At 45.3% G+C, this 12442-nt stretch overlaps 1 protein-coding gene across 10 annotated transcripts in view; it reads left to right on the forward strand.

The window, feature by feature from the left end:
• Positions 1–12442, forward strand: part of ATP2B4 (ATPase plasma membrane Ca2+ transporting 4) — a 161063-nt gene that overhangs the window by 77981 nt on the left and 70640 nt on the right. For all 10 annotated transcript variants that reach the window (XM_053393175.1, XM_053393174.1, XM_053393168.1 and 7 more), the window contains one exon: positions 1315–1917. In XM_053393175.1, coding sequence (XP_053249150.1) covers positions 1722–1917 — 196 coding nt within the window. In that variant the 5' untranslated portion in view covers positions 1315–1721. The remainder of the gene's footprint in view (positions 1–1314; positions 1918–12442) is intronic.

A 12442-nucleotide genomic window follows, 5' to 3' on the forward strand; every position in this document is an offset into this window, starting at 1 on the left:
TAGCATATTATTGGGGGGTCAAAACAGATCTATTACCCCTGCCCAAACACACAAAATCTGGTGGGAGTCTGGATGCACACTTCCATGTCAAGTCAAAGAATATTGCTGGCAGTTATAGATTGGGCTCGTCCCTGCGCATCAAAGCAAGATCAGAGAGTTAATCATAGCCCCTAAGAAGGACCTCTAAGGCCATCAACCCCGTGCTCTTTGCAAGATCTGCAGTGCGGGATGAAGAGGCCAGCCAACCTCTGCTTAAATTCATCCAGTGAAGGAGAGCCCACTGCTTCCTGCAGCAGGGAGCTGGTCATACTGTTGGGAAGTTTCTCAAAATCTGCTTTCCTGTGGAGGGGAGCATTTCCTCCACTCCGCCAACATAGGAGCTGTAAATTCCTCCCTGCAAGAGTGGAACAGGGGTGAAGGGAGGCTGAGCCCTTGGTTTTTCCCTTCATAGTAGCTGGGGGTGGGGCCGGGCGAGACTACTTTCCAAAGCAGTTTTTATTATATTTATTTAAAGCATCTTAACCTCACCCTTTAGCTGAAAAGGCCACCAGAGTGGCTTATAAAAGACATGACGCACTAGGAAAAAGGGATGGGGAGGAAGGAGAGGAAAAAGCAGCCTCAGGCACCAGTCCTTAAAGTTTGGTTCTTCTGCTCAACAGCACTGCTGAGAAGCCACAAGGGCTGAAGCCCTTGTGCTTTTGTGTCCGTAGGGGGTTGTTCTTTATGGCATATGCATTTTTGCCCTGTTAAGCTTGGGAATTTCCCTGGAGGATCCGCTTGCAGCCTTTTAATGTAAAAAGCCAGTAAAGTCAGTTAGAAACTCCCTTCCTTTGTATCACTTCCCTGCCATTTTGTAACCTTTTCTTGTCTTCTTTGTATTTTCCTCTCTGAGGCCAAGAATTTACGAATCTGTTTGAGTTGAGCACATCATCTTATGGGGCTTCAACAAACAAACAAAAAAAGGCTAGCCTTGGTACATCTGATATCCAAAAGGTGTTTTTTTTTGCAGTACATTGTTATTTATAATTGTGTATTATTATTATTATTATTATTATTATTATTAATCATCATCATCATCATAAGCAGCCTTTAGCACTCTTGTGAATGGAAAGGCAGCAAAAATATACTTAAATGCATTCAGAGCTGCTCTGAAGAGCAGCACAATATCTGGGACAATCTTTAAACTTGGCTGCATCCCTTGCAATTTCATTCCCAGAATGGATACTTCCCATTGCCTCTGCTGCACCCATGTGTATATAAACTGTCCTCTTGGGTCTCTTATTAACTTATAATTTTTGTTTCCTTGTCTTGCAGTTTCGGTTGAAGACAGTATCCAGGGAGCCCATCTCTTTCTCTGGGAGATGCACACTGGCTGTTGCTAAGGTTGCTTCCACGGTAACATGTGCATCCTGTTTACACCTTCATCGGAAGAAGTTGGGCTTGGCTAGGCTCACCAGCTTTACCTGGGGAACTGCAAAAGGAAGCGCTGGTATCCCCACCCCCTCACCAGCCCTTCCCTCTAACCCAGGATCCTCCGTTTCCCCCAGAGGCATTGCTTCTGGTGCCATACAGGCCACAGAACTGGACTGCTTTCTGCGTGGAGCTCAGAAGTTTACATTACCTGCTCTGTTTCCATTGAGGAAAGAGACACAGAAGTGAAAAAGTTGCAGACAACATTTCTCGTGCTGCTCTCTACTTGAACCAACTCTGCTTTTGTCAAGATGACGAACAACTCTGCCGATCACCACCCTGGGAACTCTGTGGTTGAGGGCAACCATGAGGGGGACTTTGGTTGCTCTGTTATGGATCTGCGGAACCTCATGGAACTTCGCAGTGGAGAGGCTGTGAACCGGATAAACGACACCTATGGGGGTGTACATAATATTTGCAAGAGATTGAAGACCTCACCAGTGGAAGGTAAGGAGATGTATTGCCCCAGTGGGGAAATAAATGTTCTCATGGCCTCTGGAGGCCTGGAGAAAGCTGGCCTCTTGCTTGAAACTGTTCCTGGGTTTTGAGTGGCTATGTCAATTAATAAGGAGTTCAAGTTCAAATGTCTTGGATCTGCATGGTTAGATTTGCGTATATAAATCATCTGCCAGGGACCAATAATCTGCATACAAATTAGACAGCTTGGCAGCAAAGGCTACTCCCCCCCCAGTTGCAAAGATAATTTGCTAGACAAATTCAGAAGAGACATACAGTTCACACTGTTGGGTAGAGAGGGAAATCATCTGCTGGGCTCATCTATGTAAAATGATCTTGCATTGTGTGATGTCTGTCAAGTAGGAAAAAAAAGTTGTGTGGGGTTTTTTTTGCATGAGTGTCAAAAGACCCTCTAAATGCAGTACATCAAGATTCCAAACACGATAACAAAGAACAAGGCTGTTCCACACAAACGCCAAACTTGCGATGACTGCTTCACTCCCCTTCTCTTCGGTCCATGGCAGCCACTTCTTGTTTGAAGTTAAAAGGTTGCATGACTCATCGCCAAAATCGTCGGTTCTCCTGTAGAAAAGAAATGTGGTCCTGTGTGGGATTGTTTCCTCCCATCTCTCCATGGGCAGGAAGTAAAATTTTTAAGAGAATACACCTCGGAGGCTGAAGAGAATATACCCCCTCCAGATCTACCAGCCACCTTGCACAGGGAGAAGCAATAGGCCAAACTAATTAAGCAGCTGCTGTGAATCCAGTGTGAATTGGATCTCAGTCACTGACCTAAATTCCTTATTGGGATTATCCCACTATTTGAGATATGATGTGAAACCATCAAAAATATGACTTCTGTAATGTCTCAAAGGGGTGCATGCACCACTGCTGGCAATGTGGCACATCTCCCTTCGCTGGATTCTTTTGCCTGCATGCCTTGCCCTTTTGAGTTCTTTTGCTGGGCATTGGACATGCAACTTGGACATGCAAAATGAAATGGTCTTCCCCAACCTGGTTTCCTCCAGGTGATGTTGGACTACAACTCCCATCAGTCCCAGTCAGCATGGTCAATGGTAAGGACTAATGGAAGGTCTAGTCCAACAACATCTGGAGAAAACAAGGATGTGGAAGGCCAGGGTCCAGCAACATTAAAGAGTGGTGTGATTCCTATATCCAATCTGAGTGATACCTCTGATGTTTTAAATTATTTCTGATGTTGATATAAAGGTAAAATACATAGAGCAGAGCAGGCATCAGCAACCTAAGGCCCATGGGCCACAAGCAGCCCATGGGGTTGTTTAACTGACCCATAGAACCCCCCACCCACTTGGGGACCCCCGACACCCGCTCTGTTGGCTCCCGTGTGCCACGCTAAACCAGCATGAAGGAGAGCAGGGACCACCTTCCATGACGCTGGCCGGCTTCCCATTGGCTGCAGGAAGCTCCTGCAGCCAATGGGAAGCTTCGCACACCTCCTCCGCACTGGAAGGAGTGCCGGAAATAGCATTTGCCCACTGCAGCGTCTGCAGGACCGTGAACCGGCCCAAGCCACAAAAACTTTGCTGACCCCTGGAGTAGAGGGTGCAAATTAAGAAGAGTTGGAGGTAAGGGTTATCCAATCTGCTTGCAGAATTTGAATGCAGCTGGGAGTGCAGTCATAGTTTGCGCAAAGCACCTGTGTTTCATGCTTCCTCATTAATCAAGCTGCATTCAAGTCCTGGACCACACAGTCTCCAAAGGCAAATATGTTGTTGTTGTTGTTGTTGTTGTTGTTGTTGTTGTTGTTGTTGTTTGTACCCCACCTGTCTGGCTAGGTTGCACCAGCAGGTCTGGGTGGTATAGGGTTCTAAGTTGTCCATTCTGAGTTGGCAATCTAAATGTTGTTCTTCTTCTTTTAGAAAAAACAATGGAAGGTCCTACAGCCTCCATCTATTCCCTTGCTTTACACTTCAGAGGAAATCTGTACCTGGGGATCCTTAAAGGTCTTAAATGACCCTGTATGATCTCTGATCCCCTGTATAGCAAGTGCAGCTTTAATGTAAAGGAATGTTTCCTATCCTCCTAATATATTGCAGTAAAAGTACATAACTGCTGTAGTTGAGTCTTCCATTGATCCGTGCCTGACTTGGAAGTTGACACAGATGTTGCAGCATACAACATACTGCAATTTGTACTAGTCCGAAGAATGATACAATTCCTGCTCCAACTACCATGCTCAAAAAATTCTGATAAAAATCGTGTGAATCGGACATTGTGATTATCTGTTTTTTGGAGGAGCCTAGTGAGACTTTAGTGTGGGTGCACATACACTCGGACACACACTTTGGTTCTAAAGGTGAGCTTTGTGGAGCAGGTTGCAGCTTTTTGATGTTACTTTGTGCACTTGTGCAAATTCAAAGTGATCACTAGGGTGAGACACAATAGAAAGTACAATCCAAGATTATTTGCATGCGGGTGCTATCAGCACAGTGAACATACAACTGCAAAACCCTCAAGGGAACATGTTGAAAATTAATGAAGAGAGAGAGAACCCACAAGAATGACCTGAGCCTTAAACATCACACAAGTAGGTGATACCCATAAATGCACAGACCTGGCTGGGTTCCTCCCTTGATCTAAAGCCCCTTCAGTAAAATGCCAGGTCTTTCCCTTACATCTTAAATGCAAAGAGTGATACTTTTAAACAAGACCTCTAGATCAAGGAATGCAGTGCAGACAATAGAACCTCTTTTGATACTTAACTATGGTTGAAATTGATGAAAACAAGCTTTTGAGTTTGACAGATTTTCACATATGGGGCGAGCCCTCCTATTAGACAAGGTGAGTCCTTTGCCTCATTGCAGTGGATCGGGCTGAGTGGTTGGCTCTGTGAAAGCACCTGTTTAAACTTCCATAGTTTACAAGTGTTTAAACTTTAAATAGTATTTGCCATTGCCAAGAGTAAAATGTGGAACCTTTGACACCACTGCAGAGCAGTGGCTCAGGCGCTCTCCAAGACTGCCTCACTCACCGTGCCTCACTCTGAGGAAGGGCCCTTCCTCCAAGAGACATACAGTCACACTTTGGTTTTCAAACAGAATGTATTCTGGAAGTCCTTTCGACTTCTGAAACATTCAGAAACCAAGGTGTAGCTTCCAATTGGCTGCAGGAGCGTCCTGCAGCCAATCGGAAGCCGTGCTGGATGTTTGGCTTCCGAGCCAAAGCTCACAAACTGGAGCACCCACTTCCGGGTTTGCAACGTTCGAGTTCCAAGTTGTTTGTGAACTAAGCTGTTCAAAAACCAAGGTATGATTGTATTGTGGGTTGAGAAGGGCCCCAGCGTGCCTGGAACTGTCTGAGTGGCCTCTGCTCACACAGCAGCAAAAACTAAAGGAGGGCAAGAGGGAGACAGCTGTGGAAGTCAGTTCACTAGGAAAGGCAGCAGTGATGGTTCACCTTTTAAGACAGTATAATATCTTGTGCTGGCTGGCCCCATCCTCATCAAGCTGAAACTGATAATATGCAGACATAGCATTACATTGAGAAATACAGTGGTACCTCGGGTTACATACACTTCAGGTTACATACGCTTCAGGTTACAGACTCCGCTAACCCTGAAATAGTACCTCAGGTTAAGAACTTTGCTTCAGGATGAGAACAGAAATCGTGCTCTGGCGGCACAGCAGCAGCAGGAGGCCCCATTAGCTAAAGTGGTGTTTCAGGTTAAGAACAGTTTCAGGTTGAGAACGGACCTCCGGAACGAATTACCGTATTTTTTGCTCTATAAGACTCACTTTTTCCCTCCTAAAAAGTAAGGGAAAATGTCTGTACGTCTTATGCAGCGAATGCAGGCTGCGCAGCTATCCCAGAAGCCAGAACAGCAAGAGGGATTGCTGCTTTCACTGCGCAGTGATCCCTCTTGCTGTTCTGGCTTCTGAGATTCAGAATATTTTTTTTCTTGTTTTCCTCCTCCAAAAACTAGGTGTGTCTTGTGGTCTGGTGCGTCTTATAGAGCAAAAAATACAGTAAGTTCTTAACCCGAGGTACCACTGTACTATGATGCACCTCAAAGGCAGCGAGTATTTTTTTTCTGCCCCCCACCCTTTGATGTTTATCCCAAACAGCCTAACAAAGAGTTCTGTGTAACTTTAAAGGATCTGCATTTTTCCGACACCAGCTGATCCAAAGAAGAGGGACAGTCTCACTTGAGCTGTGTTTCCTGAAACAGAGAGTGGGCACTTGCCATTCAAGCACTAAAGGATTCCTAATAGGGGAGGCCATAGTGAGCACAAAGTAAACAGGCTGGTCCCAGCCAGTTGTCACACAGCGCATGGGGTCAGCCAGTATGGGATGGCAGCTGCACTAGGCAGGGTGAGATGCTGAAAACTACTCTTTTCTGTGTGTGTGCTTTGAAAACTTGCAGGTTATTATTAGCTCTCTTGTTTCTCATGGTGTAAGCAGCGGATTAGCATATTTCACAGCTGCAATTGGGAACAGGAAGTGGCAAGGGAAAGACAATCTAAAGATGTAATTAGAGAAGGGGGGCTGTCCTGGTGGAAATGCCAAATCTGGATCACCGAGGCATGTGTTTCCTCTGCCAAGCGGTGAGCGCATACAGCTGGGGATGGCCCACTGGGTAAGCCATGGTCTCACAGGAGCAAACTAGGCACACCTTGATTTGGTTAAAATTAATAGCCAACTTGCATTTCTCCCCTTATCCCAACTTCAGAAGGGTGCCGTTCTAGGCTGGAGCCTGCAAGGGCATTCTGGCCATGTGTAGCTAGGGTATCTGCCAGGCATCAAGTCGTCGGAACCACAGATAACATTGGGGTGGGGGGTAGGGATGGATTAAATAACAGGTCAGATAAAAGCCTTACTGCCAAGAAGGGATTTGAGGGAGGTGCATTTGGGTACAGCACATGCTTGTCGTGCAGAATGCCAGATCCAGCCCCTGACATCTCCAGATGGAGCTGAAAAGAAATCTCCTCCTTGAAACCCTGGGGAGCTGTTGTCAGTCAGTGTAGGCAGTACTGAGCTGGGTGGATTCTGCACAAGGAAGTGTGCCTCTTCCTATGAGTAGCTTCCAACACTGATCTTTAGTTAGCTGGAGCTGCATGAAACATTTTTCATGTGGCCATTTAGCCCAGGCTTCCTCAACCTTGGCCCTCTAGATGTTTTGAGACTACAGTTCCCATCATCCATGACCACTGGTCCTGCTAGCTAGGGATTGTGCGAGTTGTAGGCCAAAAACATCTGGAGGGCCAAGGTTGAGGAAGCCTGATCTAGCCTCTTGAAATCTTAATCATGGGTTCCTCAGTATGGTTTGGGATTGAACCTCAGACCTTCTGCATGCAAAAACAGATGCTCTACCCACTTTGCTATGGCCTTTCCCATTGCACAGATGAGCACTGTGGGGAGGAAATCTTTAGGGGTATCTCTGTGTATGCTACTCAATGCCAGTCACTGGGGAGCCACAGCAGAAGAGGGTGGTTGCACTCATGTGCTGCCTGTGGGTTTTCCATAGGCATTTTGTTGGGCTTTGTGGGAAACAAGATGCTAGATCAGGTAGGCCTTTAGTCTGATTCAGCAGGGCTCCTATGTTCCTAAGCTCTTTAGTGACCCCTCTACCGGCTGGTTTCTGTTCTGTAGCTCCAATGTGGGTTGCTTTCTTCCAACATGGCCAGAAGGGCCCCCATTTTCTCCCAGAACTCTTCACACCAGCCTAGGGCCTCCCTTGGACTAGAGCAGTGGGGAGAAAGGAGTCACAGTGTGTTTGCCACAGTCACTGCGTATCCTCTCACTCAGTCTTGGGACCTACTGTGCCACAATGGATGTTGAGGGCATTTTGGCTGGGCAGGGTCATGGGGTGGGTAGGAGAGACTGGGCCTAGTCATTGCCCTGGCCATATCTTTACCAGTGTTCTGGCCCTCAAGTCTGCCTTCTTCTCACACTTGTATTTTTCTCCACCCCTCACAGCCTATGAAATGATCTCACTTTGGTTTATTGCTGCTCTCGGTGCATCTGAGGCTGCTGCAAAACAACTCAACAGTATACAATCGCACATGCCACAAGCCTTTTCTTGCTTCCTGCCCTCTGCCATTACCCTTCCACATGCCCCCTCTTTCTTTGTCCTACTTTTTGACCTTGGCAGGCTGAGACGGTTTTGTTGCCTGTAATGAGACATTCCACATCATCAGTGGCCTGATGGGAACAGGCTTTTTCCATGGGCTGGGCAAAGAATCTGTTACATCGCCCCACACACCAGTCTTATTTCCCCAGGCCTTCAGCTTTTGGCTTTCCCTCCAGGAGTCTTTTCTCTTCCCTTTGAAGGAGCATGCATTTGTAGGCAACCTGCGTGGAAGCCTGTGGAAGTGCGAGATTGCTCAATTTATCCAGATAATATACTCCTTCTGAGTTGCTTGAGAATTCATTGGCAGAGAGGGAAGGCTACAGGCTATGGAGGTGAGGGGGAGGATTAGGCCCCTTTTGCAGTGTGGGAGCTGCTTTGCTGTCATGTATTCTCATGTACCTGGAAGGTATATGAATATCCCATTCCATGGTTCTCACCACCACACATCTTCCCAGCAGGCTACTGATCAGATGGGGAGGCCCATGCAGTGTCCCTGTGATTTGGCAGCAGCAGAGATGCTACAAATTGAGGCTTCAGGGTGGATGCTTGGCTGGGAATGCATTCAGAAAAGGAGTTATAACACTGGTGGCATTTCTTTACTATTGCTAAGGATATAAGCTTCAACACCTCTCTTGTTGACAGACGTTATAGACACTGGCACTGAAAATACACTGTGAAGCTGGGATATCTCTGTTTGGTTCAAAATTAAGCCCTGATTGCAGCCTTTAGGGTGCTGAGACAAAGTTTCCCCACTTTTTATTTTTTCCTTTACAAACTTTATTGAAAAGAATAGAAACAATTACCAAACACAAAATGCTGTCTTCCATTTTGATTCTGTATGAAAGTATGTAGACAACAAAGGGAGAAAGTGGAGTGTCTCAACCCAGGGCCTCCTAGAGTACATCTTGGTGAGGAATGGGCTGGAAGCAAATATTTAGGTTGACTTGCATTTCAACAGTCTACAGGCCAGAGCAAAGCAATCCCATTGTTGATAGTTTCCAACCTTTTCAGACTTGGGACCCACATTTAACCTCAACCAGCAGCAAGGGTCATATGTCTAATTTTTAAACAAACCAACAAACCAACCAACCCTGTGTTGAGCTCTCTCTTCAGTGTTTTCTTATTTCTCCATAGTATTTCTCTCTCTCTCTCTCTTGCTCCTACTCTCACCTTCTCTTTCCACATACATCTGGCATCCCTTCTTTGTCTTTTTCTTAAGAACCATTTGAAAAGAGACAGTTGTGGTGTGACCCACCTTAGGTTGGATTACAATACCCAGTTGTGAGTCAGGACTTACCATCCCTAAGATCAGTCTCCTACACAATGCTTTCCATTGTCCAGATGAAGACGTGCTTCAGACATAATGGGAAAGCCATGGCTTTCTGCTACATAAATAAGCCAGTGGTTTGTTTAAAATCCATCTTGTGCACAATCCAGGATCTGAAACCACAGTTCATCTTGGGTTTCGATATAACAGGGAACTGTGGTTTGTTTTAAAGGACATGCTTCTGATCGTTTTCTTATGTTCACAAAAGAGCTGGGGAGTGGAGACTGTGTGGTCCCTTTTACATCTGAAAAGGCTGAAGTCAATTGAAATACTGGGTTGACCGTATAGGTCTTAAAGCGAGGTGCACTGGCAAAACTCTGGGCATTTCCTGTCAATATTCTTTTAAATATCAATGCACCTAAAATGTACATGTTACCTAGGAACTATGCCAGCCACACCCTCATGCAGTAGGACTTTAGCATTAAATCTGCCATGGGGAAGCTGCTTTCTGGACACAGCCCCAGAGTTTGGATAACTTGAGTACAGCATGCCAAATTTGGACACAGCTCAGCAGAGTTGCATGGCAGGCCCAGAAACTTTCCTGTGAGCAATGAAAAAATTATTGAATCCATTTTGCTGATTCAAGCTGTCTCTTGAGACTATCTGTCTTTCTCTATTAAAATATAGGAGTACTCTGTGGGCAACTAGTGCTGCTGAATCCCAGCCAAGCAGAGCAGCACCTGCTGCCAGGAATGTGCATGCCCAGTTCCCATCAGTCCCAGTTTTGCTTCATCTGCCCTTCTCTGCTTAGTAACAAGCCCTTTGGAGACCAGCGCAGTGCTCAGGATCAAAGGCAAAACATTTTAAGTGCCAGATTTAGTTGTGTTTAGTTGATGTAAAGGCCATTTTCACCAGCTTGAGGTTCTCCTCAGCTAATTGCAGTAGTGTAAAGGTGAGCAGCCTTCAGCCCTCAGCCTAATTTCCTAAGCCCTCTGCATGCAGACAGCTCAGACTCTGGCAAGAGCAATCGGGTCCTCCCCTCGCAGTCTGATGGGTGAGGAAGAAAAGGGAAATGTGGTGGCAGAAAGAGAAAGATTAAGAGGTGGCCAAGCCTATATTTTGATTTGGCTCTACCCACTGCTGGCAAGGAGCCCCTGACAGATTACCTCCAAGTAATGTTGTTCTCAACAGGAGGAAAGGGAAATGTTCCCCATCCCTGCACTAGAAATTGAATGTGATGTATCTAAGAAAGGGAGTCTCATCAGTGTATTAGCTTTTGAAGCTGGCATTCGTGCTTTTGAATTTGTATCAAAAAAGAACCCAAATTAATCTCCTGTCTCCAGAAAACCCATTCAGGTTAAGGCAGCCCAGTGTGTGTTGTCTAATTATCACCATCACAGAGAAACTCATGGCTCAGAATTGCTTCCATCTCAAGAGCCGTCTTCAGGCCATTCTGTGATCACTGAATTCATTTTAAGGTTTGCTGAGACCCTGTGTTGGGGGATGGAGAGAGTTTTGGTCTCTGCGTCCAGCAGAATGCTTCCTAAAGGATCCCTGTTGCTTTAAATATCCCTGCGCTCCCCCTTAATTTGAGTTGCCCTTGTAATTTGAACTTGGATACTTTCACAGAAGAAAAATAATGTGTGCCTTCTTTTGCTACTTTTCTTTTTGAAGCTGAGACATGGGTCTCTGAGTTATAAGCATCCTCTTCCCCTATTGAGCTTGCTGGACATGGGTATTTCTCTGAATCGTCACAGTTTTTGTTGTTGTTGTTCTGTAAATAATAATAATAATAATAATAATAATAATAATAATAATAATAATAATTACTATTATTATTATAACAACTTTTTAAACCTCCTTCTCAAAGTAGTACTGAGACTTTTACATTTTACATTTTGTTTAAATGTTACATTATTAGAAACCAAAAGGTTGGACAGTTGTCATGCATGTGGGAAATTGCCACTGGTCCTCCATCCACGTTGGTGGCCATCGGTATGTTTTGTGAGAGTGAATTTCAAAGTTTAGCTATGCACCGTGTGGAGAAATCCCTATCCTTAAAGAAATACACAACCAATCATTCGTTTTCTTCTAGATCTCTTGCTTCCTCCCATAACCTTTAAACTTCCCATTTTGCCCCACTCCCCAGTCTTCATTTATTTCTTGCACACAGGCTTCTCTCCTATCACTTACAGTTGACTTCCTTCTGCCCTTTTCTAGATAAAAAGAGAGTTCAAGGCGTGCTCATAGGAGCCAGACTAGCTACTGATAAAGCCTTCTTTTTAAATCACAAACCACAAACACACTTTGTCTTTATAATAAACTTTAGCTTCCTCATGATAATGTTTGTTTTATCAATGTTTCCATTGAGAGATCAACATACATAGTACATGGACTTTGGAAATTGTGATTTCTGACCAAAGAAGGCTGACAAAGGATAGAAGGGAAAGGATTTCTCCTTTCTTCTTGGCAAATTGAAACCCAGACAGGCTTAAAATCTAGTTAGTGAACTAGCCTGAATTCAAAAATAAAGCTTCTCTGAGTTATAACAGGGAACGGTGGTTTGTCTTAAAGCAAATGCTTCTGACCTTCTCCTTATTGTCAGAAGAGACACTGCAGGGTGAAATTTCCAAAAGCATCACAACTGAGTTCTCAAAATCTCCACTTTAACGCTGCCTCTGCACTTGTTGGCATCTATCTGTCTCAAGAGGCAATGGAGTGTGCCTTGGGGGAGGGGGTGAAGTCTGACTGTTGCATTAGCCTAGGCAGTGTGTACAGAGGTCCTTGGCTGCCCAGACAACAAGACTCCCCTCTCAGCCTCAGAGCAATATGTTGGAACCAGCTTGGCTGCAGGAGTTGCTGGAAGGAGGCGTACAAGGCACCATCCAACCATCTTAGGGACCATCCAGATTTGTGTAGGGTTTACTCCTTAGCCATTTCTTTTCCCGAAGATATCCTGCAAGGCAGCGGAGATTTAGGATGAGAGTTTTCCTTCTCCCAAATGAGCTTACCATCCCAGGTTGACCATCCCCATCTGCCCCTCACTCCCCTCTACAGCACGTGCAGAAACAGCCTTATTGACCATTAGACCCACTATTGATCTCGTCCGCTCAATCTGCCAGAGCCTGTCTTCACAT

Source organism: Podarcis raffonei, chromosome 6 (assembly GCF_027172205.1).
Source record: "Podarcis raffonei isolate rPodRaf1 chromosome 6, rPodRaf1.pri, whole genome shotgun sequence".
In the NCBI taxonomy this organism is placed as follows: Eukaryota; Metazoa; Chordata; class Lepidosauria; order Squamata; family Lacertidae; genus Podarcis; species Podarcis raffonei.